Source organism: Dermochelys coriacea, chromosome 3 (genome assembly GCF_009764565.3).
Source record: "Dermochelys coriacea isolate rDerCor1 chromosome 3, rDerCor1.pri.v4, whole genome shotgun sequence".
Classification (NCBI taxonomy): domain Eukaryota; kingdom Metazoa; phylum Chordata; order Testudines; family Dermochelyidae; genus Dermochelys; species Dermochelys coriacea.
Window position 1 is genome coordinate 5,726,569 of NC_050070.1, and position 27,477 is coordinate 5,754,045.

General features: G+C 48.0%; 1 protein-coding gene across 2 annotated transcripts in view; it reads left to right on the top strand.

The window, feature by feature from the left end:
• ADCY3 (adenylate cyclase 3) overlaps positions 1-27,477 on the top strand; it is a 106,166-nt gene that overhangs the window by 11,227 nt on the left and 67,462 nt on the right. For both annotated transcript variants that reach the window (XM_043510062.1, XM_043510063.1), the window contains exon 2: positions 11,454-11,603. In XM_043510062.1, coding sequence (XP_043365997.1) covers positions 11,454-11,603 — 150 coding nt within the window. The remainder of the gene's footprint in view (positions 1-11,453; positions 11,604-27,477) is intronic.

The window sequence follows — 27,477 nt, forward strand, 5'->3', positions numbered from 1 at the left end:
AGTTCCACAGTTTAACTTGCCATTGTATGGGAAAAGTACTTCCCCTTGTTTGTATTAAACCCGATGCCTATTAAAAAAAAATCTTGGCTTGTGCCGCTGCTGTTCTTTCTCACTCTCTCATCCCACCCCCTTCCAGATGTTCTTAAAAAAACCTTATTGGGGTGCGGTGGGGGGTTAAGGAAGAGCCACAAAGCCTTCTTCCTCTTAGTCCCAGGTCTGAGTCCAGCCCACCTGGACTCACACCTGGGAGTGAGTGACAGAAATGACCATTTGGTGGTCTGTGTCCAGTGCCTAGTGGACAAGAACCAGATTCGAAGGAAGGGCGGCCACTCGCTTTAAACTTGTTTCTTCTTCTGTTCCTTTCAGCATGATCAAGAGGACAGAGGATTAGAAATGCCGCTCTTCTTACCCAGGAGGAAAACAGACCTAGGAGACCTCCTCTGGGACTCTGGCCATAAAGCAGCCCCCTTCGTTTGAGGCTGAGGGTTGAGTCTGATGAAACTTTCCGTTCATTAAATGAAGTGGGGATTTGTTTATCTTCGAGGGTAGGAAAAATTCTGTGCTTTGGCTCAAACTTATTTTAACCCCTTAGTTCTGTCACAGGGAAAGGGAGCGACTCGGTCCAAACCTGCTCCCCATGCGTGTCAGGCTAGGCGTACGCTGAGAAAGCCCTTCTCGAATGCAAGGGCCACACTGGACGTTTTCCACACATGATCGTACAGGAGTCACCACTGAGGAGGAGTCTAAAGGCCAGATCCCCAGATGCTGATGTAAATCATTGTAGCTCCATTGTCATGAGACAAAGCACAGAAACCCAAGAGCGGAGGCATGGTTGGCATGGGGAAAAGAGACCCTGGGGGAGGGGGAAATTCCATCTTGCTAAGAAAAGGAGTACTAGTGCACCTTAGAAACTAACAAATTTATTAGAGCATAAGCTTTCGTGAGCTACAGCTCACTTCATCGGATGCATTTGGTGGAACAAAAAAGGTTTTTTTTTTTTGTTCCACCAAATGCATCGGAGGAAGTGAGCTGTAGCTCACGAAAGCTTATGCTCTAATAAATGTGTTAGTCTCTAAGGTGCCACAAGTACTCCTTTTCTTTTTGCGAATACAGACTAACACGGCTGCTACTCTGAAACCTGTCATCTTGTGGCCTGAAAGGACTCCACCGGCCAAGCCCAGCCTGGGCCCCCCCCTCTCTGCAGCGGTTCGTTACTGGGCTGAGAATCTCTGGGTTCAGATGCTGAATAATAATAAGTGCACGTGAGAAGCTCCCTTGGAGAGGTGGATTTTGTGCAGCTCTGGTGCTTGCATAACACTGTGGGGGCCTTCTGAGCAGACACAGCCTCCTTAGAACAGTTAGTTGTCATGACAACGTGGGGGAGTTGTTTAAAATAGCAAGTGGCCGCGTTTGGATGGTTGTGCCCCCCCCACCCCCAGAACTTTCTCCCTCCCTCTCCTAGGAGTCTCTGTTGAGGGGGTTTCCCTTTCGTTGGGAATCCCCCATCCCCTCCTGCCAGCACGATTACATTGCGCAGCTATTCCCGAGCGGTCCTGGTGGGAAAACCAACTCTGTGGACCTGTCAGCCTGAACTGACGCTTGTGTGGTGTCTCGCCGGCTCCAGGGCAGATGACTCCCTCTGAAAGGAGAAGTGTGGGTTCTGTTCCCCTCTGACTGCCATGCCTCTGCAGCCCAGCTCTGGGAGTCAGCCTGCACCTCTTCCCTTCCCCTTATCGTCACTGTCTGGACATCACTTAGCACAGCAAGGCCCCAGTCCTGGTTGGAGTTTCTGAGGGTACATCTACGCTGCACTGTAAACCTGGGTCTGTGGGATCCATACTTGTGGACTCAGTGTTTCCAGGCCTGGGCTTGAGTGTCCACACTACACTGTAAAACCTGGGTTTACAGTGGCTGGATCCAGGGCTCACAGCCGTGCTGGTATATCCATTCTGCACTACGCCGACGTTCTAACTTGGGTCTGCGTCTACGCTGCAAAACGACAGGGTTTGGACCTGAGTCACAGCAGGAGTTGAGTTCAGACCCACGGGGACCTGGGTCCTGAGTGTTTGCTGCCGAGTCACACTGATTTGTGTATGGACAATAGGGAGGTTTGGGCTCAGACCTGAGTCAGAGCCAGGGTTTACAGTGCAGCGTAGATGCACCCTGAGTGCTGTCAGAACAATAATGTGCTAATAGCATCTGGATTGGAAATGCCATGTGGACAGGGCTTGGCGTTTGGGACTGTGCATGGGGTGTGTGCACATGCTGCAGAGAGGATGATCGGGGTGCTGCTAGTCTGGGACTTGGGAGAGCCAGGGTCAATTCCCTGCTCTGCCAAGTGCTTTTTGCAACCCTGGGCAAGACACTTGGCCCTCCTGTGTCTTATTCCCCAGGTGGAGCATGGAAATAATGGCCCTGCCTCACCTTGCAAGGGGGCGGTAAGGATAAATACACAAGATTGGGGGGTGCTCGGATACTGCAGAGAGTGAGACCCTGGCCTGCTCAGTACGCTCACACCTCGCTCCAGTGCCAGGAACCATAGATAGCATCCTGCGGCCGGTAGCTAAAGATCTCCCATAGCTCCGGCAGTGCCTGAGGGCTTACTTTTGATGCTAAAGATCATGGGTTCCATCCTTGCTGGTGTCTTGTTTGTATGTGGCCACGGTGTGTTAGCCTGCACCCAGCTGGCATTAAATCCTGTCCCCCAGGGGAGAGCAGAGATCGGGAAGGCTGTGCATTAGCCACCAGGGTGGCAGGAAAGGGTCTTGGCCTGTGTCTTGGTAAGGGGCATCTGTACTAAGTGGGGTGGGGAGGGCTGGGTGTTTCTGATGCTGTGCTTTCCTCTCCTGCCCTGGGAAGATCTGGGAGCAGTTCCCTGATGCCATGGGGATCATGGGCACTCCTGGGTTTGCCAAGAAGCAGCCATTTGTTCTTCTCCCCTGGCAGAAGCAGGAAATGAGAAGAGGAATTAGACTTTGTCTCTGGGCACCAGCTAAGGATGAAATTGGCCTGCCTGTCCAGAGGGGAAGTCTGAGAAATTGCCCCACACCTAGAGGAGAAGGGACATTGCTTGCTTTAAACACCCTGTTTTCCCCACCTCGACCTCTCTTCATGTTAGCAGCCCCTTATTGCCTGGGGGGCTGGCAGGAGCCCTTGCTGCTGAGAGTCTTGGGTTTTGTGACCTGGTCCTTTCCATCTCCAGCCTGGAAGGGACTCTTGGTGTTTCCTCTTCCAGAATGGAGAGAGACCAGCTGTGTGGGGTGGGGGGAGAATGCCAGCACTGGAGAGGCTGCTACGGGCAGAGTATAGTGGAATGGGGGAAGGGAGCATGTGTAAAATCTGCTGTCCTGACTAATTGGCCACTTGTGCTTGAATCTCTGGGGCTGCTTAGTAAAGCTAAAGACACCTACGAATACTCAGCATTTTTACAGGATTTGACGAACACCAACTCCTTAATCCTCACAGGTTTTAGAGTAGCAGCCGTGTTAGTCTGTATTCGCAAAAAGAAAAGGAGGACTTCTGGCACCTTAGAGACTAACAAATTTATTTGAGCATAAGCTTTCGTGAGCTACAGCTCACTTCATCGTTTTCCACTGAATGCGTCCGATGAAGTGAGCTGTAGCTCACGAGAGCTTATGCTCAAATAAATTTGTTAGTCTCTAAGGTGCCACAAGTACTCTTTTTCTTTAATCCTCACAGTGTCCCTGGAAAGGAGACAAGTAACTTATTCCCTGGTATGGGTGGGGAAACTGAGGCACAGAGCAGTCAAGTGACTTGGCCAAGGTCCTGGGGAGCCCATGGCAGAGCTGCGGTAAGGACTTGGGTGCTCATAGCCCTCTGCTCAGGCCACTAGTGGCCTGACTGTACAACTCCATGTTCTGATTGACTGCCTGGACGCTGTCGCGACTGTGCACCAACTCCCATGGGTGACGAGCTGAGACCTAATCACCACCACACACACGGTTTCCTTGTGCCCCAAGGACCACAGCACACACAATATCCCTACGCCCAGAGGGACAAGGTAGTGGACAAAGATTAGGGCAGGCTGCAAAGTGAAAGGGGTAGAGGGTCAGCTTTTGGGGGGGGGAGCTGAAGGAGAAGATAGTTTTTAAATGTCTCCTTCCTCTTAATGGGTCAGGCTGCCTAGTCTGCAGAAGTTGGTGGCTCCTTGCACCACCTTTGACTCCACGTTAGACAGGAGCTGCTCCGTATTCCCAGGTTGGTGTTTATAACAGAATATGAGTGGCTGTTGGGCGAGCGGGGTGTCTAAAGCAATGTTTAAAAATAAAGACGAGGAATAAGAACATAACACAAGAACGGCCCTACTGGGTCAGACCAATGGGCCTTCTGGCCTGCTGTCCTGTCTTCCGACAGCAGCCGGTGCCAGGTGCCCCAGAGGGAATGAACAGAACAGGCAGTTATCGAGTGATCTGTCCCCTGTTGTCAGCTCCTTGTGTCTGGCAGCTAGAGGCTTAGGACGCCCAGGGCATGGGGTTTGTCCCTGGCCATCTTGGCTAATAACCGTGGATGGACCTATCCTCCATGAACTTCTCTGGTTCTTTTTTGAACCCTGTTGTAGTTTTGGCCTTCACAACATCCCACAGGTTGACTTTGTGCTTTGAGAAGAAATACTTTCTTTTGTTTGTTTTAAACCTGCTGCCTATTAATTTCCTTGGGTGACCCCTGGTTCTTCTGTGAAGGGATAAATAACACTTCCTTATTTACTTTCTCCGCATGAGTCCTGATTTTATAGACCGTGCTCATATCCCCCGCCTCTTTTCCATGCCGAACAGTTTGTCTTTTTAATCTCTCCTCATATGGAAGTTGTTCCATACCCCTAATCATTTTTGTTGACCTTCTCTGTACTTTTCCCACTTCTAGAATAGATATATTTTTGAGATGGGGCCACCAGAACTGCATGCAGTATTCAAGAGGTGGGTGTACTGTGGATTTATATAGTGGCATTATGATACTTTCTGTTTTATCATCTTTCTGTACCTTATTATTATCTTTCCTAATGGTTGCTAACATTCTGTTCACTTTTTTGACTGCTCCTGCACATTGAGCAGATGTTTTCAAAGAACTATCCACAATGACTCAAAGATCTCTTTCTTGAGTGGTGACAGCTAATTTAGACCCATCATTTTGTATGTATATTTGAGATTACGTTTTCCAGTGTGAATAGGTTCAAACTTTTAGAGATGAGGTATTTCTAGCCTTCCCCCTGCTATTTTACTTATCCTCTTGGTAGGAACTATTTGTCAGAGTGGAAGGAAACATTGCATCGTCCCACCAAAAGACTGTGTTTTTGTTTTTGTGGGGTTTTTTATTATTCAAGTGCAGCTCTGCTTTAAAAAGTGACTCTGCAAAGATGCTGCTATGGCCCTCAGGTGACCAGATGTCCCAATATTATCAGGACCATTCTGATATTAGGGGCTTTGTCTTATATAGGCAACTATATCCTCTCCCTCCTCCCAAAAAAAAAAGTGTCCCCATTTTTCACATTTGCTGTCTCGTCACCATATGTGGCACTCAGTGTTTATTGTGTGTCGACAACTCCAGAGCAAATGGGCTCCCTTTAAAAGTAAGACAGTTTTATTCCCAAAGGAGAAGGTCTCCCAGCTCCCCTGGGATCTGAGTGACAAGCTGGGTTTTTTTTACTTCTCCTGCACCATCACCTACCATAAAGGCTCTGCTGGTTAAATTATGCCCTTGTGCTTTGCCTGGGCTAGGATAAAAAGGGTGGTGACAGAATGTATAAGCAACCATATTTGAAGAGTCTAGACATGGAACTCCAACTTCGCATCTTGTCCGTCCTAGGCATGTGCTAGTTAGATGTGTTAAGTAACATCACCCCTAGTCTAGACAAAGCCTCAGTCACTCCCGGAGTCTTCAGATGAAGCCCTCAGTGACCTCTGTGCTGTCCATGTTTTTGAACAGGTGTAACTGATTGGAACTTAATGAGCAATTCTGTTGCTGCACCAGAAGGAACAGACCAGCTCATTCCTGGAGCTGGGCTGGCTCTGCAGGGTTAATGGAGAAAAGAAAGCAGTAAAAACTTACCTGGGTTACCCAAGACTGAGGGATACAAGTGGGAAGCAGGATCTGGGGAGTGAGAAGGGGCTATTTTTACATGCTCTTCAGAGCGGAACCGCACTTCAGGGTTAATGATCCCTGCTCTGATAGCAATGAGCCATGCCAGGGTGTGCGTTAATAGGCTGTTGGCCTCTGACCTCTGGGCTGGCTACACACCTGAGGTGTGCAGCAATAAATAACCGAGAGAGCAAGAGATTGAGGTGAGGGAGGAGGAGGGATGTTTAAAATCTGTTTGTAGCCTCTCTGCAATGGCAATGCGGCACCAGAAGGCAGGTGTTGCTAAGAAGATTCCTGCACCAGTGGCGGTGATGCTGTGGAGGATCACAGAGGAGGCTGGTGCTGAATGAATGGATGGGGTATTAGGTGTGAGGCTGGGGGCTAGGCTCTCAAAAAGAACAGAACAGGAGGGGCAGCCTGACGGATAGGGGTCAGTGGTGGCTTTGTGCCGCCAAGATTCTGGGCTGCTATGGGGCTGGGAGGGTGCACATCAGAGCATCTCTTGGCTGCCTTTGGGTTGTTGTGCAGCTCAAGGTAGCTGGAGAAGAACAATCATGCCTCTTCCACCTCCTGCTCCAATATACCCAGGCTGTGATGTGGGGAAGCATAAGGCCCAGCACAGCAGTCCCTGCACTGGGCGAATTCCACTGCTTTGCCCCCTATATGGCTCCAGCATGCTGCTGGAGCTCCATAAGGGCTCCAGTATCTGGACCTTGCTTCATGAGGTTGTCCAAAGAAAGTCCACAGAGGGCCTTAAAAACAAGGAAAGTCTAGAGCTAGCTCCTGTAATGAACAGGGACCCAGGGGAATTGTTTGAGGGTTGGAGAGGAAATCTACAAAGCTGCGCTCTAGGAGCTGCTGTAGAGAGTTTGGCATAACTTCTGCTCTCCCTCCTCCACCCCGATCCAGCATGATGGCTGCATTTTGCAAGTGTGGGTGGATTTCTCTTTGAAGCAGCGAAGTGCTGGGGCCTTCACATCTTCCCAAGGGTCTGACCTGCTGGAGAGGGCTGGGCTTTCACGACACTGTTTTCCATGCAGAGGCAAAGCTCAGTGCATTTCAGAAGAGGGCCAGGAACGTCACTGAATAACACTGGAAGATGCAGTGAAGCTAGCAAGGACGAATGAGGAGGGTTAGCCAGTCCCCATGGCTCAAGGCATCATCTGATTGACAGCAAGGGTCATGTAGGAATTCCCCCTTATTCCTCTGGGACAGTGTTGCAGGAAGGGGCGGTCTGACATTAGCCGCTGATGGGGACAGGCAACTGGACTAGATGGACCATTGTTTTATTCATTGTGCTAATTCCTATGGCTTGACAGTAATTGCAAGGAATGTGCGAGGCAGGGTCCCCGCTGAGGAGATAATGTGCGAGGAGATAATGTGCAAGGAGTGGGCCAGAAGGGTTGGGAGATCAGGGTTTCCTGAGAATCATGAGTGTTTCCTTTCCCAGTGCCCTAAAAGGAAAGCCAGGTACAAGTTCCATTATTTCAAAATGAGCTTCCCCATCTCTGGTTCTTGAAATGATTCATCCTTCTTATCTGTGTCCCTTCCATGTGCTCCAGCCCAGGAGTGAAATGGCGATGCAGGCTGTAAACAGGTGGAACCATCCCTCTCTTCTTCTAAGCAGCGATAGGGGTGGGTGACAGAAATTGTACCAGAATTTGCATTATTCATCTGTGCCGATGCACATCAATCCAGTAATGCTGCTCCCTTCTATTCCAGCCCTGGGCTCCCCACAGACAGCTCTGCCAATTGCCCTCAATCCTGACCTCCACTTGCCACCCATAGCTTTGCCGATGTCCCACACTCCCAACCTGCAGCCCCTCTGCTCTGGGCTCCCTACATGTAGCTCTGTCGATGCCCCTCAATGATGACCTGCTGCCCCACTGCTGTTCCATTCCTAGGTCTCTCCTGAGCAGACGTGCCAATGGTACTGAAATGAGCGTTGTTTTTAATGTGGCGACATGTCCACTAGGGATTGGTGAGATGTCAGCATTTGTGCCTATCCCTCTCTTCCACAGACCGAGGATTCCTGCAACCCCACTGAGATGCCTCCCAATCGCTGTAGGGCTAATGACAGCTCAGCCTGTTGTACTCAACAGCCGTCCTTACCTTTCCCCAGCATGGGGCTCACATAGACACCTCTGTCATCCAGAATGCTTAACAAAGGAGGCTCTTGGAGTTAAAGCATGGGGCTGGAACTTGGGAGGTCTAAGCTTAAATCCTATCTGGGCAAGTCACTTCCTCTCTCTGCATGTGCTTCCCCATCTGTAACACAGGGATGATTCCACTTCCTCCACCCCATGGAGGGGCTGAGGGATTACATCCTTAGTGTTTGGATGGGGCTGTGAGATCCTGTGAAGGGAGGTGCTTGAGGAGTGGATAGGATTATTATGCATCACCGGGATCGAGGAAAGCTGGACAGCTGTGGGGTTGAAGGACCCTTACCAGTGGTTTTTGATAACTTAAAGTATGAGTGCAAATAAACTGGAAACAAATGCAAATAAACTGTATGTTTTCTGTTGGCTTGACCAGTTCTATAGAAGTGAGTATGATCTGAATTTGTGCCTGGAGTTGTTTGTATCTGGACCTAGTGTAAATGGGTGCAACACCTTTCCGTGGTGCTGTATCGGCGTAGACCTGGCCTCCCTAGCCTCTGTGTTCAGCATAGCAAAGTGCATAGCTTGGGGCAGAGCTACTCAAGAAGTTCCTTTCCCCCCAGGACCTTCCCGGGAGATTGTAGACCTGATGACTTTTTCCAAAACAGCTAAGCAGGTTTTAATGAAGAGAAGTTAGAATGTGTCTCCCCAGGGGTGACTGAAGGGGCCGTAAGGCCAGTATAGAAAACAGAGTGCTCCTGTTTGGCATGTGTTACAGAAGTGGCTTTCTCATGTCTGTGATCTTTAATGGGATGCTGCCTGGGAACAAGTAATGGCCAAGGTGACTAGTGGTTGAGACACCTTATAGTAGCGGTCTGACTTTTTTTTTCAAAGGGTTCAGCACTTCTGAAAATCAGGCCCCTTGAAGGTGTCTTGAGTTGGGCACCCAAAATCACTGCTCCTTATCTGAGAAGGAGGCCAATATATGTAGATGGTAACTCGGCTCCCTGGCTGCGTGAATAACCACATCCTGGCCCAAATGCAATGAGCTGCAGCCTGTTACAGGCAAGGGGGATGCAGAGCAGAGTGTATGTGCGTGAGACGTGCTCTGCTCCCAATGGCAGGCTAGGGAGAGAACTTTGGTGGTGTGTTTTGAAGGGCAGTGTGTAGAGGTTGAGGAGGCCAGAGAGGAAGGGCCGGGCCGGGCCTTTGATGGTAGAGAAGGAAACAGTAGAATTTGTACATGATGTGAAGGGCCTAGGTGTGAGTGGTGGATGAGAGGAGAGGTAGAAGACTGGCAGATGTTAAGACCAGAAGGGACCAGTGTGATCTCCTGAGTAACGCAGTCCAGCCATTTGAGGCCCTGCACAGCAGGGAGGAGCAACTTGTAAAGGGCACCAGAACAAACCTGCATTTGTACAACACCTAGCGCAATGGTTTGTGGCTGGAGCTCTTAGGCACTACAGGAATACAGATAATAGTACTCGTACAAAAAGTAAGAACATAAGAACGACCATACTGGGTCAGACCAATGGTCCGTCTAGCCCAGTGTCCTCTGTGAAGTACCATATCTGCCCAGAACAGAGGTTTTGCAGATTTGCTTTCAATGGCTCTCACTCCAACCTAGACGACTCAGCTTGCCTACCTTGAGCAGATGCAGATGGACTGCTGAGATTTGAACTGGTGGTTCCAAAGAGCCTAGGAATTTCAATCCTGATGCTTAAAAGGGTAAGCCACCCCCTTCAGCTTACACAGCACCAACAGGTCTTGCTTACGTTACTCCTAAATCATCAACATCATTATCATCATCTCAGATTTTGTTTATACAGCACTGTGAATGTGCGTGACACTTTAGAGGAGGAAAAGACACCACCCCTCCCTGAGCAAAGGCAACTAATCTAAACAAGCACATGGCATGAGGAGGGGAGGGCAAGGATGAACATAATAAAAAGATCATGTCCCGCTGCTAGTTTTATTGATCATTTATTTAACATCTATATATAGCAGCACAGTGGAATATGTCCGTGCTGTCACTTTGAAACCCTGCTAAAGAAGTTACCATGTTTTCAGATTGACAGTGTGGTGTGCCTGTCCGACAGACTCTAAAAATATGAAGTCACACTGGAACCTTGCTGAGCAGGGAGGAGAAATCACATCTGGTAGCATGGACGGGCTCCTCTGTGCTTGCCAGAGGTTTGACTTGCACTGACGCTACATAGTACAGGAGCAAGCCTATGGAATGCTGACCCTTTGCCCCTCTGGGGGGAGGGATAGCTCAGTGGTTTGAGCTTTGGCTTGCTAAACCCGGGGTTGTGAGTTCAATCCTTGAGGGGGCCATTTAGGGATCTGGGGCAAAAATTGGGGATTGGTCCTGCTTTGAGCAGGGGTTTGGACTAGTTGACCTCCTGAGGTCCCTTCCAATCCTGAACTGCTTAGTGTACGTGCCTTACTTCCTTCTATTAGATGGAGCCAGAGCTGTTCAACTGTGTGTCATAGGCCCTTTACTGTTAGTGGTTACAAGGAGGTTCTCCCTTAAATCAGGGTGCAGTGCAGGAGGAGCTGATATCTTGTTGCGCTGTCACCATGAAGTTGTGAGTGATCACACTGTGCACCATAGTGAGAGCCAGGAAGTCCTGGGGCTTTCCGGATTTATTACAGAATTGATCTATGGAATGTTCAATGACATGGAAAGGTGGCAAATTTAAACCTGATAAATAGGAATACTTTCCTACACAATGTGGATTTAGACTGTGGAACTCATGGCCATATGAAGTTGTTGAAGCCATGAACAAGATGCAAAGAGGGCAACAGGAATATCCAGAGTTATAATGGTAAATACCAAGAAATGAGAATTTAAGGAGGGATATAAAGCCTCATATGCCAGGACTATTGTGGATTAGGATGAGATCTTACTGGGGCGTTTCTTATATTTTCCTCTGAAGCAGCTGGTGCTGGCCACTGTGGGAGACAGGACGCTGAGCTAGATGGACCATGGGTCTGATCCAGTCTGACAATTCCTGTGTTCCTATAGGCCCCTGTTCGGGCTAATTCAGGGTGGTGGTGGTGATTTCTTTCTCTGAAACATTTGCAGCAGCCTGCTGTGAGAGACATGATTCTGGGATATATGGACCGTGGGGCTGTCCATGTGGCAGTTCTGGTGGTGGTGAGTGTGGACAGCAATGTCCCTGTCTTCTCCCCCAAGCTCCCTCTTGTCTTTCCCTTCTGCACTGATGACATCACCTCCTCTCTCTTTCTCTGAAGATTCTGTCCAATGTCGCCATCTACCTGTGCACCATCACTGTGGGCATCATGTCGTACTACATGGCAGATCGTAAGCACCGCAAGGCCTTCCTGGAAGCACGTCAGTCTCTCGAGGTCAAACTCAACCTGGAGGAACAAAGCCAGCAGCAGGTAAGAGCAGATCCCTGATTTGCTGCCAGATGCTTGTGTCTTCCTGCCAGAGAGCACGTCGCTGGCCTGTCATCTCGCGTAGCAGGAAGGGAGATGTGGGAAACTTACTAAGGATGGAGGAAAGCTGTTCCACTCTGGGGTTGATTCTGTCAGCTCCCCAGATCCTCCCCATCCTCTGCTGTTGCCCGTGGAAAGTGTTCGCAGAGAGACTTTATGCTAAATGATGGATCCTGATGCTAGTCAAGGGCGGGCCTTTAGCGTGGTGACACTCTGCTTTCAGTGCTGCAGGTCAGCCTCAAGGTGCATCAGCCAAGTTGTGTGCGGGGAACCTCGGACTGAGAGCGTGAGCTCTTTGGTGCAGGGACCGTCCTCATGTTCTGTGTGCGGACAGCTCCTAGCGCGGCGAGGCCACTGTGCATGACTGGGGATCCTGGGGGCTACTGCGATACGAATAGTAAATAACAATAAGAGGAGAGGACTGAGGGGCACTGGCAGAGCTAGGATGCGGGAGGGCCGGGACTAGATTAGTAGTGAGGGGCTGCATTTGAGAAATTGTGTGCAAGGCCCAGTGCAGAAGCCAAAAGATGAGAAATCTGACCTCCTAAAGAATGGCTGCGCTGGGTTGAGGAAGTCAGTTCTTCCCACACCCAACCCTGCTTTAATGTGACTTTTTTGTGGGGGTGGCCAATGGGAGCTGTGTTAACGGAACTGAGATCGAGGTCACTATCCTGGCTTTGTACTCTACCTTCTTGTCCCTACCGCAGTGCCCATGACTTTAATGTGGCTGAGCTCATCTCTGCCTGTGTGTTTCAGTGACCTGGCTTTCTGCTGTGAGTATCCGGTGAAGCGCCCCCCAGGTTCTTATGATGCCTCCTTCTCTAAAGGGCAACACATCAGCTGTTTAAGTTCTAAGTCCAAGGGCTGAATTCATGCAGTGAGGGCAGAGGGCAGGCAGTCAGGAGAACCTGGAGTATGGTAGGGAGACAGTGTTGCCTAGTGGGTAGAACGCTGCACTGGGACTCGGAGACCTGAGGTCTATTCCCAGTTCTGCCACTGAACTGTTGGATGTCCCTGAGCAAGTCACTGCACCCCTTTATGCCTCAGTTTTCCCATCTCTAAAATGGGGATAATGATCCTGATGTTCTTTGTAAAGCACTTTGAGACCTACTGATGAAAAGTACCATCAAAGAGCTAGGTGGTATTTATTTATTTATTTATTTATGGCTGGTTATTTTTAGGCCTTTTGTCCGCTGGGATTTTACCCACTACACCCTGGTAGCTGCAGCAGTGCAAAGCTCCAGGGTAGACATGATTTGCACCAGAGTGAATCCTGTCTACTTAAGGATTTGTGCCAGTAGTTAAAATCCCAGTGTAGCCACGGCCCCATTTTGGCAGGGCTGATCATTCCATTCTGCATGACCTCCAATGAGTCACCGGGTGCCCTTCTGCCTCTTCTCCACCCAGCTGGAATATTGAATATAAACTGAGAGCAGAAAATCTCATCTCCCTGAGAACCAGATGCTGCGATAAGTGCACTCCGCTTTCCTGGGTAATTATTAATCATACATGCGAGCCATGTGATATAAACCACATGGATGTGACGTTACAAGGGTGGCTGGGAAGAGCTCTGGGAAGACACAGCTGCCCGCTTGTTCCTTCACGCTGCAAAACCTTTAGCCATGCAGATGGCAAATGTCAGGCGGGCATGTTTCCCAGGCCACATGCTGAATGAGTGCACTGTCCTGTTCCCATTTCAAAGGCTCCAGCTTGCCATTCCCAGAGGAAACAGTGCTTTGGGGAATGGGATTCAGGATGGAGAAGGAGATACAAACTGGGGTTAAAGAAGCTCTAGATTACCAACAGAGGCCAGCATTCAGACCAAAAGCCAACCTCTAACTACTGGGGTTAAGAAGAAATTTTACCTGAGGGCAGGTTATCCCATATCTGCTGACTGCAGGGATTCTAGCCTCTTCCTCTGCAGCAGCTCATGCTGGCCACTGATGGAGACAGGATGCGGGACTAGATGAGGACGGGAGGGTTGCAAGGGGTCACAGATCCAGGGGAAAAACACATAATTAAATGTGGAGCTGGGTCCCGGAGGGGTGCACTTTAAGCACAGCTCTCGGGTTATGATAGACCTCTCCCGCTGACACACTTTTTTCAGACCACTTTAAGCACCGACTAGATGGATCCTGGATCTGATCCAGTCTAGCTGTTCCTGTGCTCAAACCCTGATACTCTCCCACTTGACACTGAGCTCGGTGGGTCCTTTCAGAGTCCCCAGTGTTTATAATCCCTCACATCACAGAGCAGTTGGCTCTTCTAGAATAGCTCACACTTCTCCAGCACCTGGCATCTGAATGCATTACAAACTAAATTAAACCCTGCAGCCCCCTGGTATCGTTACCCCCATCGTACAGGTGGGGAAACCGAGGCAAAGAGCAGGCAAGTGGCTTGCCCAAGATCATGCCACAAGTCACTGGCAGAGCTCAGAAGGGGGCCTACAGGCCTGATTCTTCTTTTGCTGTCAAGTGGCAATGGCTCCCTAGACGTCCGTGGAGTGACACTAACATAAACAGGTGTGAGAGGAGACTGTGGGCTTGTCTCTATGGGCTCCCAGCCCTGTGTGTGTAGTTCCAGCTGTGTCCATTCACCGAAGAGCTGTTAGCAGAGAGCTGGCATCTCACTGACAGGAACCTGGTTAAAAGCCGTGCTTCCTCTTGCCTGCTTCCAATTATGAGCTGGGCTAATTTTAGCACCTTATCTAGGGCCTGTCTCCCTCTCTCTCTCCCCGTCTTGTTATCTGTCCAATGTGCTGCCAGCAATCTGCTCCCAAGAGCGACAGAGGCATGCACCCATCCAGGTCACTGGCTGGGTGACAGAACTGTGCCAGCAGCTTTCTGTTTGATCAAGGACTCTTGAGCAAAGCCTTCACATCTGTTCTAGTCCCCTAGGGCGAGGGTAGGTTGGTGGCGCAGGGAGTGGTCTGCTGGCTGTACTGCCTGGATATTTTGTGGCCTGTTTCCAGGAGGAATCTCTGGGTTTATTGCATGGGGGAAGCATCTTCTGGCACAAAGTGGCCATCAAACCAGAGGGATCTCTTGTTGATGTCATGAGTAGCTTTGCACCTCCCGCTCCTCCCTGTCCCAGCCATCGTGGTGAGGTATGTGGTTAAGCAATATTGGGGAGTGACAGGAGTGTCAGAGCTCTCCAGCAATTCCCCAGCTGGCGTCGTCGCCCTTGTGGCCGTGACCATCCATCCCTGCTGATGAGATCCATCCCATCCCTGTTGATGACAGTCATGTCTGTTCATATGTGGCCAGGCAGACTGTCAAGTTCATTGGCCCAAACCAGCCTTCGGGGCTTCTGCATCACCAATGAAAAGGGGGAAGACAGCAGAAATACGCTCAAACAATCTGCAGAAGCTGTTTTATGTCATACTCTTTCCTGTCTCTGCTCCACATTTTGTTTCCCTTTTTGCCATTGGGTTCTCTCTCCCCCCTCTCTGCTCCTTTTCTCCTGAGTGGAACGTGAAGTGGTCCCAATAATGCTGGCCTTTGAATCAAACTTTTGAACCCCAGATGTCTGAGCTGCAAATTAAGTTGCATTGATCTGTCTCTAACATACAAAGTTGGTTAGTGTTTGCAGAGACTCATTTTTATGAGTCACTCTCCTTCCAGAGCTCTCTCAGTTCCGTTGTCCCTTTCCTTCCTTCCTTTCATCCTCTCCATTTTCCTCTAGTTTCCCTCTCCATCTGTATTTCTCTCTCTCTCTCTTTTCATTGTCTCTCTGCCTTGAACGGTTCCTCACTACTTGCCTGTCAGGAGGGCACCACATGTTCCCTAAAAGTGGCTCTCTAAGACATTAGAAAAGACCAGCACTAATGCTGGACACTCCATATACAAATACTGGAACCAGCACATACCTCGGTCCGTCATCCATTCTGCCCTGGGACTGATATTTTATTCAGGTGAGCGTCTTGAGGTTCAAATGTCAGCCATAAACTCCCTACATACTACCGTGATGGGTGTTTGAGAAATATAGATTAGATCCTGTAAAGAAGCAGCTACTGTGTATGTGTAACCGCTACCCTCTACTGGATGGAATCAGAACTGCTCAGCTATGTGTGATAGGCCCTATACTGCCATCTGCTCTGAGTCTCTTTTGGCTCAAGTGGGAGGGGCCTGTGTTTTGGAGCAGGAATTCTACTCCTCCTCTTCTATTCCTCCTCTCTCTCCTCCTTCCTTCATTCTATTCCTCCAGTTCTCAGGGGATCATAGTGCACAGTGTAGTGTTGTCTGTGACATCCTGGGTGCTTGAGACTTTTGTTGTGGTAGATTGGGTTTCTTTTTCTTCAAAAGGGTCAGCGGCAGCCACCTTTTCCTCCGGTGCCTTTGAGCTTTGTGGGACAAAGGCAGATCTCTGATAATAACGTCTTTTGTGATAGATTAAGTATGATGCAAAAAGCAGGTCATTACTGGAACCAGCTCTGCTGTTGCTCTTGGTAATATATAGTTATTTCATGGCTTGTTTTGAAAACATTTGAAAAAATTCATGCAAGCTTCTCCCGCCCGCAGCAATAATAGAGCATCCAGGGTGGAAGTTTAAATGCACAGATGTCAGGGAGAACTGGAAAGGGAAGGTTCCCACAGCAACATACATTCAGCCACGCTGCACATCTATGAAAGGGTAGAGAATATCAGTGGATGGAATGAAGCAAATGTCAATTTAGCTTGAATATCTGGGGAAAGTGTCTTAAAAGGGATTACAAGGAATGGTCTGTCCCCAGGGGAGTAGGGAAAAGACCCAGGACTTGAGATATTTTAAATCTGAATGAGACAAAACACTGGCAAATAGACTGTAAGGAAGAGTCTTGCATTGATTTGGGTAGACTAAATCAGTGGTTCTCAACCAGGGGTACACAGAGGTCTTCTAGGGGGTACATCAACTCATTTAGATATTTCCCTAGTTTTACAACAGGCTACATAAAAAGCACTAGCAAAGTTAAGTTCAAACTAAAATTTCCTACAGATAGTGACTTATTTATACTGCTCTATATACTATACACTGAAATGTACAATATTTATATTCCAACTGATTTATTTTATTTTGATATGGTAAAAATGAGAAAGTCAGCAATTTGTCAGGAACAGTGTGCTGTGACACATTTGTCTTTTTATGTCTGATTGATTCTATTGATTTAAATAGCTTTTAACTGAGGTGAAACTTGGTGAGTATTCAGGACTAATCAGACTCCTGAAAGGGGTACAGTCATCTGGAAAGACTGAGAGCCACTGGACTAAATGATCTAATAGGTTTCTTTCATTTCTAATAGGACAAATTCTGCTCTGACTTAAAACTGGTATAAAGTTGAGAACAGAGCCACTGATTTCAATGCAGATACTCCAGATTTATACCCAATTAACTGAATTTAGCCCTTGATCCTGCACCATTAAAGTCAATGGGAACTTTGCCACTGACTTCAGTTAGCATAAGATCAAGACCTGTGTCCTATAATCATTGTTAAATGTACACAGTGTGCCAAGTTCTTGCATGGGGACAGTTCCATCTCGGGACAGTTGCATGGGGACAGTTCCATCAGTCTCCAATGTAACCAAGGGCTTGATCCAAATCTTTTAAAATGAATTTGAGTCTTTCTGTTGATTTAAATGAGTTTTGGAGCAGATCCTGAGAGCCTGGTGGGGCCCAGTATATGTGGCAGGGCTGAGTTAGCGTTGGGGAACTTGTATCACGAATGGCCTGTTTTTAGGTTGAATGCTGCAGGGTGTCTGTGTGACCATTTAGTATGGATAGCAAACCTGACCTTGCTGTTACATGCTTTGCTAGCTGTCATTTGGACAGGAACAGAACTTCTGTTTCACCCCACCAGAGCTGGCTGCATTTCAGTGATATAGGGGGAAGCGATCTGTATGAATTGTGTGTCAGATTTTGAACTGTTTTGGCATCATCAGACTGAAAGGTAATATATAAATTATTAAGACACTACTGCAGGTTCTGAGATGGACATGGGGAGAGAAATAAAGTAGACATCTTGGGGTGTGCCATCTGAATGAGCCAGGCCAGGGGGAGCTGGAGGGGAAGATCAGATTAATAGACGTTAAGGTCAGAAGGGACCATTAAGATCATCTAGTCTGACCTCCTGCAGAACACAGGCTAGAGAGCATCATCCAGTGATTCCTGGCCCAAGCCCAGAACTTCTTATTGAGCTCAAGCTTTCAAGTGATGGAGAATCCACCAGAATAGGAGTCCGTTGGTTTGGAATTTCTTAACTTTTGAAAAGTTTGCCATTTCCATAGGCAGCGTGCAAGCTGAATGCTGTCCCCTAAAGCAGGCCATACCGCACAAAGTTCCGTCATGCATTAGCTAGACCCAGTTCACTTTTCAAGAAAAAGACATTGCAAACCAGAGAGCTTTCGCTCTGTTGCTAGTGGACTGATATCTTGGTGCTCTGACTCGTCCTTTTCCCAAAATCCATTCTTTCACTGGGTGCCCTGTCTCAGTTGCATTCATTGTCTTTTGATGGAGTCCCTCCAATTAATTCATTTGCATTGCATCTGCCTTTGAATTCGGTGTCTGGGGCTTTCTGCTAACAGTGCTAGGTATTAGACTGTTGAGTAGTCTCCCAAGGGGGCGATAGGAAACCTCACTCCTTGGCATTTAAAACTTGGCTGGACAAAAAAACTAGAAATCATAGTGTGGGGAACAATCCTGCATGAGGCACCAGAGGATGGACGGACAGACAAATGGATGACCTTTCCGTCACTCAATTTCTAGAAGTGTGAATATTCCTGATTCACATGTTTTTAGGACTCAGGTGTATCACTGATTTCTGCGTCTTGTTAAAGTCCTGACAGTGTACTCTGCTCTATCCACTGTGCAAAGACAAGCTCACTGGTGCCAATCCCAAATATTCAAAAATCATGAGTCATGCCCTAAATCATGACATTCGTCTTTAAAAATCATGAGTTGCTTTGTTTTTTAATGATACATTTTGGATAGTTTTCTTTGCCTTTTGGTGTTGGAGCCTTTTGGGTTTCACTTTTTCAAGATTATCTCTGTAACCACAAGAGCTAGAAACATTCTTTTTTTTTTAAATGCAAGCTGAGATTCTCACAAAATAACCTGACTCCAGGAGCTGGGACTTTAAGAAAACAAAACCCACTAAATATCACAAGACTGGCAATAAAATTGTAAGAGATGGCAACACAAAAAAGTGTAATTCTACGAAGGGGCCTGAGCTGAACCTACCCAAACATGCTCTCTTAACCTTACAGCTTATTTTTTTAACAACATTTATTTGTTTATGAATTTCCTTTAGTGTTTGTTCCAAGGGCCAGATTAGACCCCTGATTATTATTATTATTATTTATTATTAATCATGTTTATTATGATTGTGCCTAATGACCAATGATGATCAGGTCATTGTTCTAGGTGCTATACAAACACAGAGTAGTAGATGATCCCTGTTGGACCTTCAGGTCTTCCTGGGGAGGGAAAAGGAGGACAACAGACTACCTGGCTTCTTCCTGAAATCCCTGGAGAGTGGAGGAGGGAGACAAAGCAGCCCACTCTGCTCACTTGATGTAAGAAGTGGTGGAGCGGGAGCTAGTAGCCTTTTGGGGGTAATGGGGACAGGGTGGGCTGGGGGAAGCGCCAGGCTGTTTGGGTGCTGGTTGGGCTTGAGGTCAGTCATACATAACAGACTATTCACCTTTCTTACTAGAGACAGCTCTGGGCTGCTGCAGGCTGCTCCAGGTCTGGGCACCTGAACTAAAAGCAGGGAGACAGGTTTCAGAGGGATAGCCGTGTTAGTCTGTATCAGCAAACACAACGAGGAGTCCTTGTGGCACCTTAGAGACTAACATTTATTTGGACGTAAGCTTTCGTGGGCTAAAACCCACTTCATCATATGCATGGAGTGGAAAATACAGTAGGGAGATATAAATACACAGAATATGAAAAGAGTTGCCTTACCAAGTCGGGGATCAGTGCTAATGAGCCAATTCAATTAAGGTCGAAGTGGGCTATTCTCAACAGTTGACAAGAAGGGATGGAAATCACTTTTGTAGTGCTAATATGGCCAGTGTAAACAAAGTGACCCATTTCAAACAGTTGACAAGAAGGTGTGAGTATCAGCTGGGGGAAATTAGTTTTTGTAGTGACCCATCCACTCCCAGTCTTTATTCAGGACTAATTTGAAGGTGTCCAGTTTGCAAATTAATTCCAGTTCTGCAGTTTCTCGTTGGAGTCTGATTTTGAAGTTTTTTTGTTGAAGAATTGCCACTTTTAAGTCTGTTATTGAGTGTCCAGGGAGGTTGAAGTGTTCTCCTTCTGGTTTTTAAATGTTATAATTCCTGATGTCAGATTTGTGTCCATTTATTCTTGTGTGTAGAGATTGTCCGGTTTGGCCAATGTACATGGCAGAGGGGAAAAGTTTGGGCACTACTGCTATAAGGCATGTTTTCTAATCCTTTAATATGGCTCGTCTCTGAAAACTCATATTTATAACTCCTTCTTAAATTGTGGGTGCCAGAACTAGACACAGTATTGTAGCAGCCGTCACACCAGTGGCAAAGACAGAGATAATAACCTCTCTGCTCCTATTCGAGATTCTGCAGTATGTGTGGCCCAGGATCCCATTAGCTCTTTTGGCCACAGTGTCGCACTGGGAGCTCATGATCAGCTGATTATCCACCACAAGCCCTAAATCTCTGTCAGAGTCTCTGCTTCCCAGGATAGAAGTCCTCCAGCCTGTAAGTACGGCCTGCATTCTTTGTTCCTAGATGGACGCATTTACATTTAGCTGTATTAAAACACATATTGTTTGTTTGCACCTAGCTTACCAAGCGATCCGGATCACTCTTCTGGAGACCTGTTGTCTTCATTATTTACCATTATTTATGTTAGAGACAGACGAGACCTGTTAGATCATCGAAGGCCTTGTCCTGCAAGGTGTTGAATGCTTCCTGCGAAATGCTGAGCACCCTCAATGACTTCCACCGGCCTTCGTCATCCAGCTCCCTGGAGCCCATGCAGAATTGTTCCCTGTAGCCCTTCAGTCTAGTATGAAATGCCCTAAATGGTGGGGTTTCTGTTGTTCCCCTGGAAGGGCTGTTCCACAGATTGATTGCTGGAAAGGATTTCCTCATCAGAATTCATCCTCAATTTCCCTTTGCTCACTTTCATCCCACTTCTTAGTCATGCCCCCTTTGTATCAGTCACCGCCACCATGTAAGAGGGAGAGAGATCATCTGTACCTGCTGAATACCTATAGAAGGTTCTCATATCCCAGCTCATCATCTCACCAAGTGTTACAGATCTAGTCTGGTGCTAATTGAGTCTGATGACTTACTGTAATCAACTGGCCCCCTTCACTCTTTCTTCCCTGATCCCAAACGATCCTTATGGAAAGCAAATCTGAATCCAGCTGTTTTGACAGACAAAACCTTGTTCCTTTGTCATAGCGTTCCTGTTACTTGTGGGTGGGTAAATGAGGTCATCCAAATGTGGACTGAGTAAACATCAGGTCCTGCAAGCTAAGGTTTGAGATCTGGGATGAAATGCTGGCCCAACTGAAGTCAATGGAAATTTTGTCATTTACTTTGGTAGTGCCAGGATTTCACCTCTTATGTGTGTGGTGGTGGGATGGGGTGTTCCCAGTATTTGTCCCACTTGGGGAAATAAACTAATTGAATCATAAGAGGCATTTCCATGACAGCTCTTCTTATCCTGGGGTCATTCAGAGCCACATCTTGAAGGCAGAGCTGGATGGGACAAGGCACTGGGGAATACGCTGTAGGGAATGATGGGACAAATGGACCTGGTGGCTCAGTGGATCTTTTCCGGCTCTAACTTCGAGAGATGGACTCTGACCAGAACTCTGGATCCAAACACCCTGGAAATGGGCCCAAATGTTACAGCTTGTCCTGTTTAATTGATTCTGATCATATAAATGGGCCAGAGGTGTTAACATAACCCAGTCAGTGTCCAACATTAAACAGTGTTAAACGAATTTTGGGTTTGGTATGCAGAGACCTCAGCTTGTGTAACCCACACACCACCTAGTTGTGGTGCTCTGTTCCCTTTAGTGGCACTGAGACCACCTTAGAGATTAATGAGTCTGCTACAGCCTTACCTAACAGCCATGTGGCTTTTAGCTCATGCTTCAGAGGTCCTAGGTTTGATCCCGGGGTCTGCCAGTGTTGTACTTGTTTAATACCATGGCAAGCACACCATTAAACATCCTTTTAACCTTCTATCAAAGAGACAGAAAAGAATCAAAATGGTGAAAGTATTTGGAATACAAAGTATTAAATGAGTCTTTCATTTTAACAACATTCCTTGTTCCCTTTAGTTGGAGAGAGATTTTAGAAGGAAACTCCCTCTTGTCTGACAGTCTCTTAGCAGGTGTCACAGATGGCAATAATTGTCCTTTTGGGGAACAGAGAAGAAGTTAGTTGAGATGGGCTGGAGCTGCTATTGTTGCAGTTGTTGTTGTTGTGTTATCCTAGGTGGAGTTTGGAATTTAGCCAGAGCCGGTGGAGGTGGAGATGTCATCTGGGTCCCTCTCCCTGGCCTGGTCTGGTCAGGACATTTCTCAGGATTAGGATGCAGAAGGTCTGGGGTCCCAGGAGATGGTAGGAGTAGCAGCCACAATGGTGACACTTGCTCCAGGAGCCAGTTTTTCCTCCCTAAAGTCTCTCTCTTCAAGGACCCACAAAGAGAGTGGTGGGCGGAATAGCCCAGCCCCTCATCACATCATCCACCAGTTAGGCCTAGTTTCTGGCTCACTATTTTGGTTCACTGATTTCTGGTTCCACACTGTTCTTGTTTACTAACCATGAGCTTAACGCTGTCCTTGAGTTATACCAGGAGGCCTTTTTGTTTGGACTGATTCAATCTTTCTCCCTTTTGCACCTTTTCCCATCAACATTTGTTACCATAGGTTATCGTGACAACATTTGAGCTCACAAGCTGGTGTAAATTCATAGGCCCAATTATCACTACAGTCCCCAGACCTTGATTATCTCATTGTAAGATGGTTTTAAACTGCCACATAATTGTGCGCAATGGTCATAGTTTTCGTTAGCCCCATTTCATATTTAATTATGGTGGCACAGAAAACCCTCCTGATATGAATAGATCATAAACCACTGTAAGAACGACTGCTGGAGTCTGCAGAGAGCCTGAAACAATAGCTCAGAGATGTGCCATCTGCCTCATTCACATCAGTAAGGTTTTTACACTGCAGTCCAGTGAAATGTCAACATTATCTGTGTTACTGCTAGTTATTTTAGGCTGGATGGAAGCAAGATGCTGGGACAGAGCATAGTGGGGAGCTAGCTGCTGGGGCAGGGAATGAAGAATCCATATTCTCTCCCACCCCAATTTAAAGCCAGACCTGCCCAAATGAAAATGTCACTGGTGTGAGTAAGTGAGGAATGATTTCTGGTTTGTTCAGGTTATGATCTCCTGAGATTCATTGGGGAAAGCCTGGGTTTGTTATGCAGCACATTAGCCACGTTAGCAATGGCAAATGATTTCCATCTAGAAGTCATCCAGTACCCACCTGTTGCTAGGTCATAGGTAGCTTAAAGGAAGAGATGCTGGAAGCAAACACTGCATGCCCCTCCCAGTGTTTTCTGATGGACAAGGAGAACGGGTATGGGGAGGAGTGGAAAGGCTGCCACTAACACAGCACAGTCTCACACAGTCCATGTTCAGGTACCAGGGAGGTCTGCTACAGTGCAGCAAAAGCATCAGCTACCAGCGTTAGCCAGAGTTGGCCTGGTTTAATCTGGATCTTTGGTGAACTACTAAAAAGCAACAAACAGGAAGAGGATTGTAGAACTCTGGACCAGATCCATGGTCCACCAAGTCCTGGCATCCGGTCTCCAGCAGTGGCCAGCACAGGATGCTTCTGACAAAGCTGTAACCTTCATTGTGCAGTAGTATCTCATAGAAGGAAATTCCTTCCTGACCCACCTGGTGGTCAGCTTCTGCCCTGGAGCATGTGACCTGCTGTTCTGTTGGGACGGCAGATCTCCATGTCAGAAGGGTTCAGCCGCCTTTATATTTTATTGCCAGCAGCTCCCAGGGAAATCGAGAACTTGGAAATGGAGACCAAAATGACAAAGCACGGTTCCCATAGCAACACACTCTCTGTATCTGCAGCTGTAGCAGAGTAACCCCTATAGGCTCTGAGTGAAAACCCACTTAATTAACCAAATTATTTACGGTTAGTGCAAATCCCCAACTTAAAATTAGAAAGATTTTTTTTTAAATGTTCAAATGCTGTTGTTTGCTGCCAGGACCGTTACCCAGATGGAGTAACAGAGAACTGGAACCTCAGCAGAACCCGATACTGCACCGCACATCGCCACAGTCAATATCACTTGCACACTTCCACTCTCCTGGGACCGGTAACCGGTTTTTCTTGACCAGCCGGGGATATTATCTTCCCTTCTGCTGTGCTCTCTGTGTGGTGCTGAGAAGTAATGAGAATTGCTTGTGCTTTTCAGGCCAGATTCTCCAAGAGTCAGTGCCCACTGGATTGTCGACGGTGCGCTGGCACCCAGCAGCTCCCAGGATGGTGTTTGCGGTCAGATTCAGAGGCCCCATGTTCAGTTGCCTGAATGGGAGCGGAGTACTTCTGAAAATCTCACTCACCAAGCTGTTATCATAGAATATCAGAGTTGAAAGAGATCTCAGGGGGTCATCTAGTCCAACCCCCTGCTCCAAGCAGGACCAATCCCCAACTAAATCATCCCAGCCAGGGCTTTAGCAAGCCGGGCCTTAAAAACCTCCAAGGATGGAGATTGCACCACTTCCCTAGGGAACCCATTCCAGTGCTTCACCACCCTCCTAATGAAATAGTGTTTCCTAATATCCAACCTAAACCTCCCCCACTGCAACTTGAGACCATTGCTCTTTGTTCTGTCATCTGCCGCCACTGAGAACAGTTGAGCTCCATCCTCTTTGGAACCCCCTTTCAGGTAGTTGAAGGCTGCTATCAAATCCTCCCTCATTCTTCTCTTCTGCAGACTAAATAAGCTCAGTTCCCTCAATCTCTCCTCATAAGCCATGTGCCCCAGCCCCCTAATCATTTTTGTTGTCCTCCGCTGGACTCTCTCCAATTTGTCCACATCCTTTCTGTAGTGGGGGCCCAAAACTGGACACTACTCCAGATGTGGCCTCACACCAGTTCAGAATAGAGGGGAATAATCACTTCCCTCAATCTGCTGGCACTGCTCCTACTAACGCAGCCCAATATGCCATTAGCCTTCTTGGCAACAAGAGCACACTGCTGACCCATATCCAGCTTCTCGTTCACTGTAACCCCTAGGTCCTTTTCTGCAGAACTGCTGCTGAGCCATTTGGTCCCTAGTCTGTAGCGGTGCATGGTATTCTTCTGTCCTAAGTGCAGGACTCTGCACTTGTCCTTGTTGAACCTCATCAGATTTCTTTTGGCCCAATCCTCTAATTTGTCTAGGTCCCGCTGTATCCTATCCCTACCCTCCAGCATATCTTCCTCTCCTCCCAGTTTAGTGTCATCTGCAAACTTGCTGAGGGTACAGTCCATCTCATCAATCAGATCATTAATGAAGATGTTGAACAAAACTGACCCCAGGACCGACTCTTGGGGCACTCCGCTTGATGCCAGCTGCCAACTAGACATGGAGCCATTAATCACTACCCATTGAGCCCAATGATCTAGCCAGCTTTCTATCCACCTTCTAGTCCATTCATCCAATTGGTACTTCTTTAAATTGCTGGCAAGAATACTGTGGGAGACCGTATCAAAAGCTTTGCTAAAGTCAAGGTATATCACATCCACTGCTTTCCCCATATCCACAGAGCCAGTTATCTCATCCTAGAAGGCAATCAGGTTGGTCAGGCATGACTTGCCCTTGGCGAATCCATGTTGACTGTTCCTGATCACCTTCCTCTCCTCCAAGTGCTTCAAAATGGATTCCTTGAGGACCTGCTCCATGATTTTTCTGGAGCATGATTATCCAGAGATCTCAAAGTGCATTCTAAACAGGGGTAAGAAACGTTATCCTCACTTTTCAGATGGGGAAACTGAGGTACAGTTCAGGGCTGTGTTAGAAAATCAACAACAGAGCTAGCATAGAACCCAGGAGTCCTGACTCCCTATCCCTTGCCCTGAGCACCTTGCCAATGTAGGGTGGGGACTTTGGCCAGGTAGTAGTAATAATCATGATAAACTTTTAATCAGAATACTTTATAAACACTCTATAGGGATTCCTTATTCATCCCTGGAATCCCTCCACCTCTGTGGTGGAGCACAGTAGCTGTTTAACTGTTCACAGCAACTTCCTGCAAAGTAGTTTAGGACAGGCAGTGAGGAAGAACGCTGTATCCCACTGTATCCGCAGAAGGATTTTAGGTAGGAATTATTTACTTATCCAAGCTAGAATTTGGGCAGAACGCCAGTTTATACTCTTAAACTAGTGAAAAGTGCCATGGGATCCCTCAATGTCACACCTTTGACTTCACGTGGCCAGCCACAGCTTTCAGGAGCATTAGCTCGGTCCTGAGTCAGCCATGCTCTTTACTGCAGCCCCTCATCTCTTGCCTGCATTGCCCATCCAAGCAGTGACCCGGCCTGATCATGTGTGGCTCACGCTCTCCGACCTGCTCCCAGCATGGACCATGGGAAGCTGGGACGTGGAAGCAGCCTCTCTAAGCTGAAGCAGTGAGCACTGGTGGCCAGCAGCCGGGGGACAGTTTCTGTGCTGCGTCGGGTCAGATTCAGTGCTGGCCCAACCGGGTGCCCTAGCCCACGTTGGTCATGTGCTTCTTCTGGCATTGGCTTTTCCTCACACGCATTGCCCTGGCCTAGTCAGCGGCAGCCCGATTACCCATGCCACAGCAGGGCCAATTAAGACAACGCTCTTCATCTTTCAACCTGGTAATAGGGCACCAGGAGAATTGAGTGGGGGAGAGGGAGGGGTTTGGTCTCTTCTGCCTTAGCAGAGCTCCAGCTGTATCATCAGGAGCTTTCTTCATTGCTGCTGCGCCCTGATTCCTTGACAAGCTGGTGCTGAGGGAAGGTAGAACTATCAGCAGTACAGGGGCGTCCTTCTACTCTGCCTTGATGTCAGTATTGGGGGGGTTGAGCCGATAGAGGCGCAGGAGCTGATACGAAGGGTGTTGGGAACTGTTTCTGCAATGAGTCGTATGAGGAGCAGAGATGCAATAGAGGCCATGAACTCCTGGGTTGTATTCCTGGTTCTGCCACCGACTCACTTTGGGGCCCTGGCCCCATCTCTTCCCCACGCTGTGCAGGCATTTCCCTGTCTGCAGAAGGAGGGCAGTGACACTTACCTGCCTCATGCAGAGGATTGATTAATAAGAGACAAAGTGTGGCTGCCCCGGGTGCTCGGGTGGTGACCACCATCTCAATTCCTGTGCTTTCCTGACTGCAGGGACTGCTCCCTGCCAGCGCTGCTTATGGCACAAGCCGCCCCACAATGGGAGGTGGAGTCTTGTTCCCATTTCCTCCCTTGCTCGCTGACTGGCAGATAGGGTGACCAGATAGAAAATGTGAAAAATCGGGACGGGGTGGGGGTAATAGGAGCCTATATAACACCTAAAAATCGGGACTGTCCCTATAAAATCAGGACATCTGGTCACCCTACTGGCAGACCATGCAGGGGTGGGGATTACATAGGGCACTCTCTGAGGCGTGGTAGCAGCAGGCATGCACCTCTTGTCTGTGCATCCTCAGAGCTCCCCGTGGGGCAGGTTGGCTCCCCTCCTCCCTGTGCTCAGAGCTGGGGTTAAATGGCAAATTAGAGCCCATAATATTGGCACAGTGTGTTGAAGG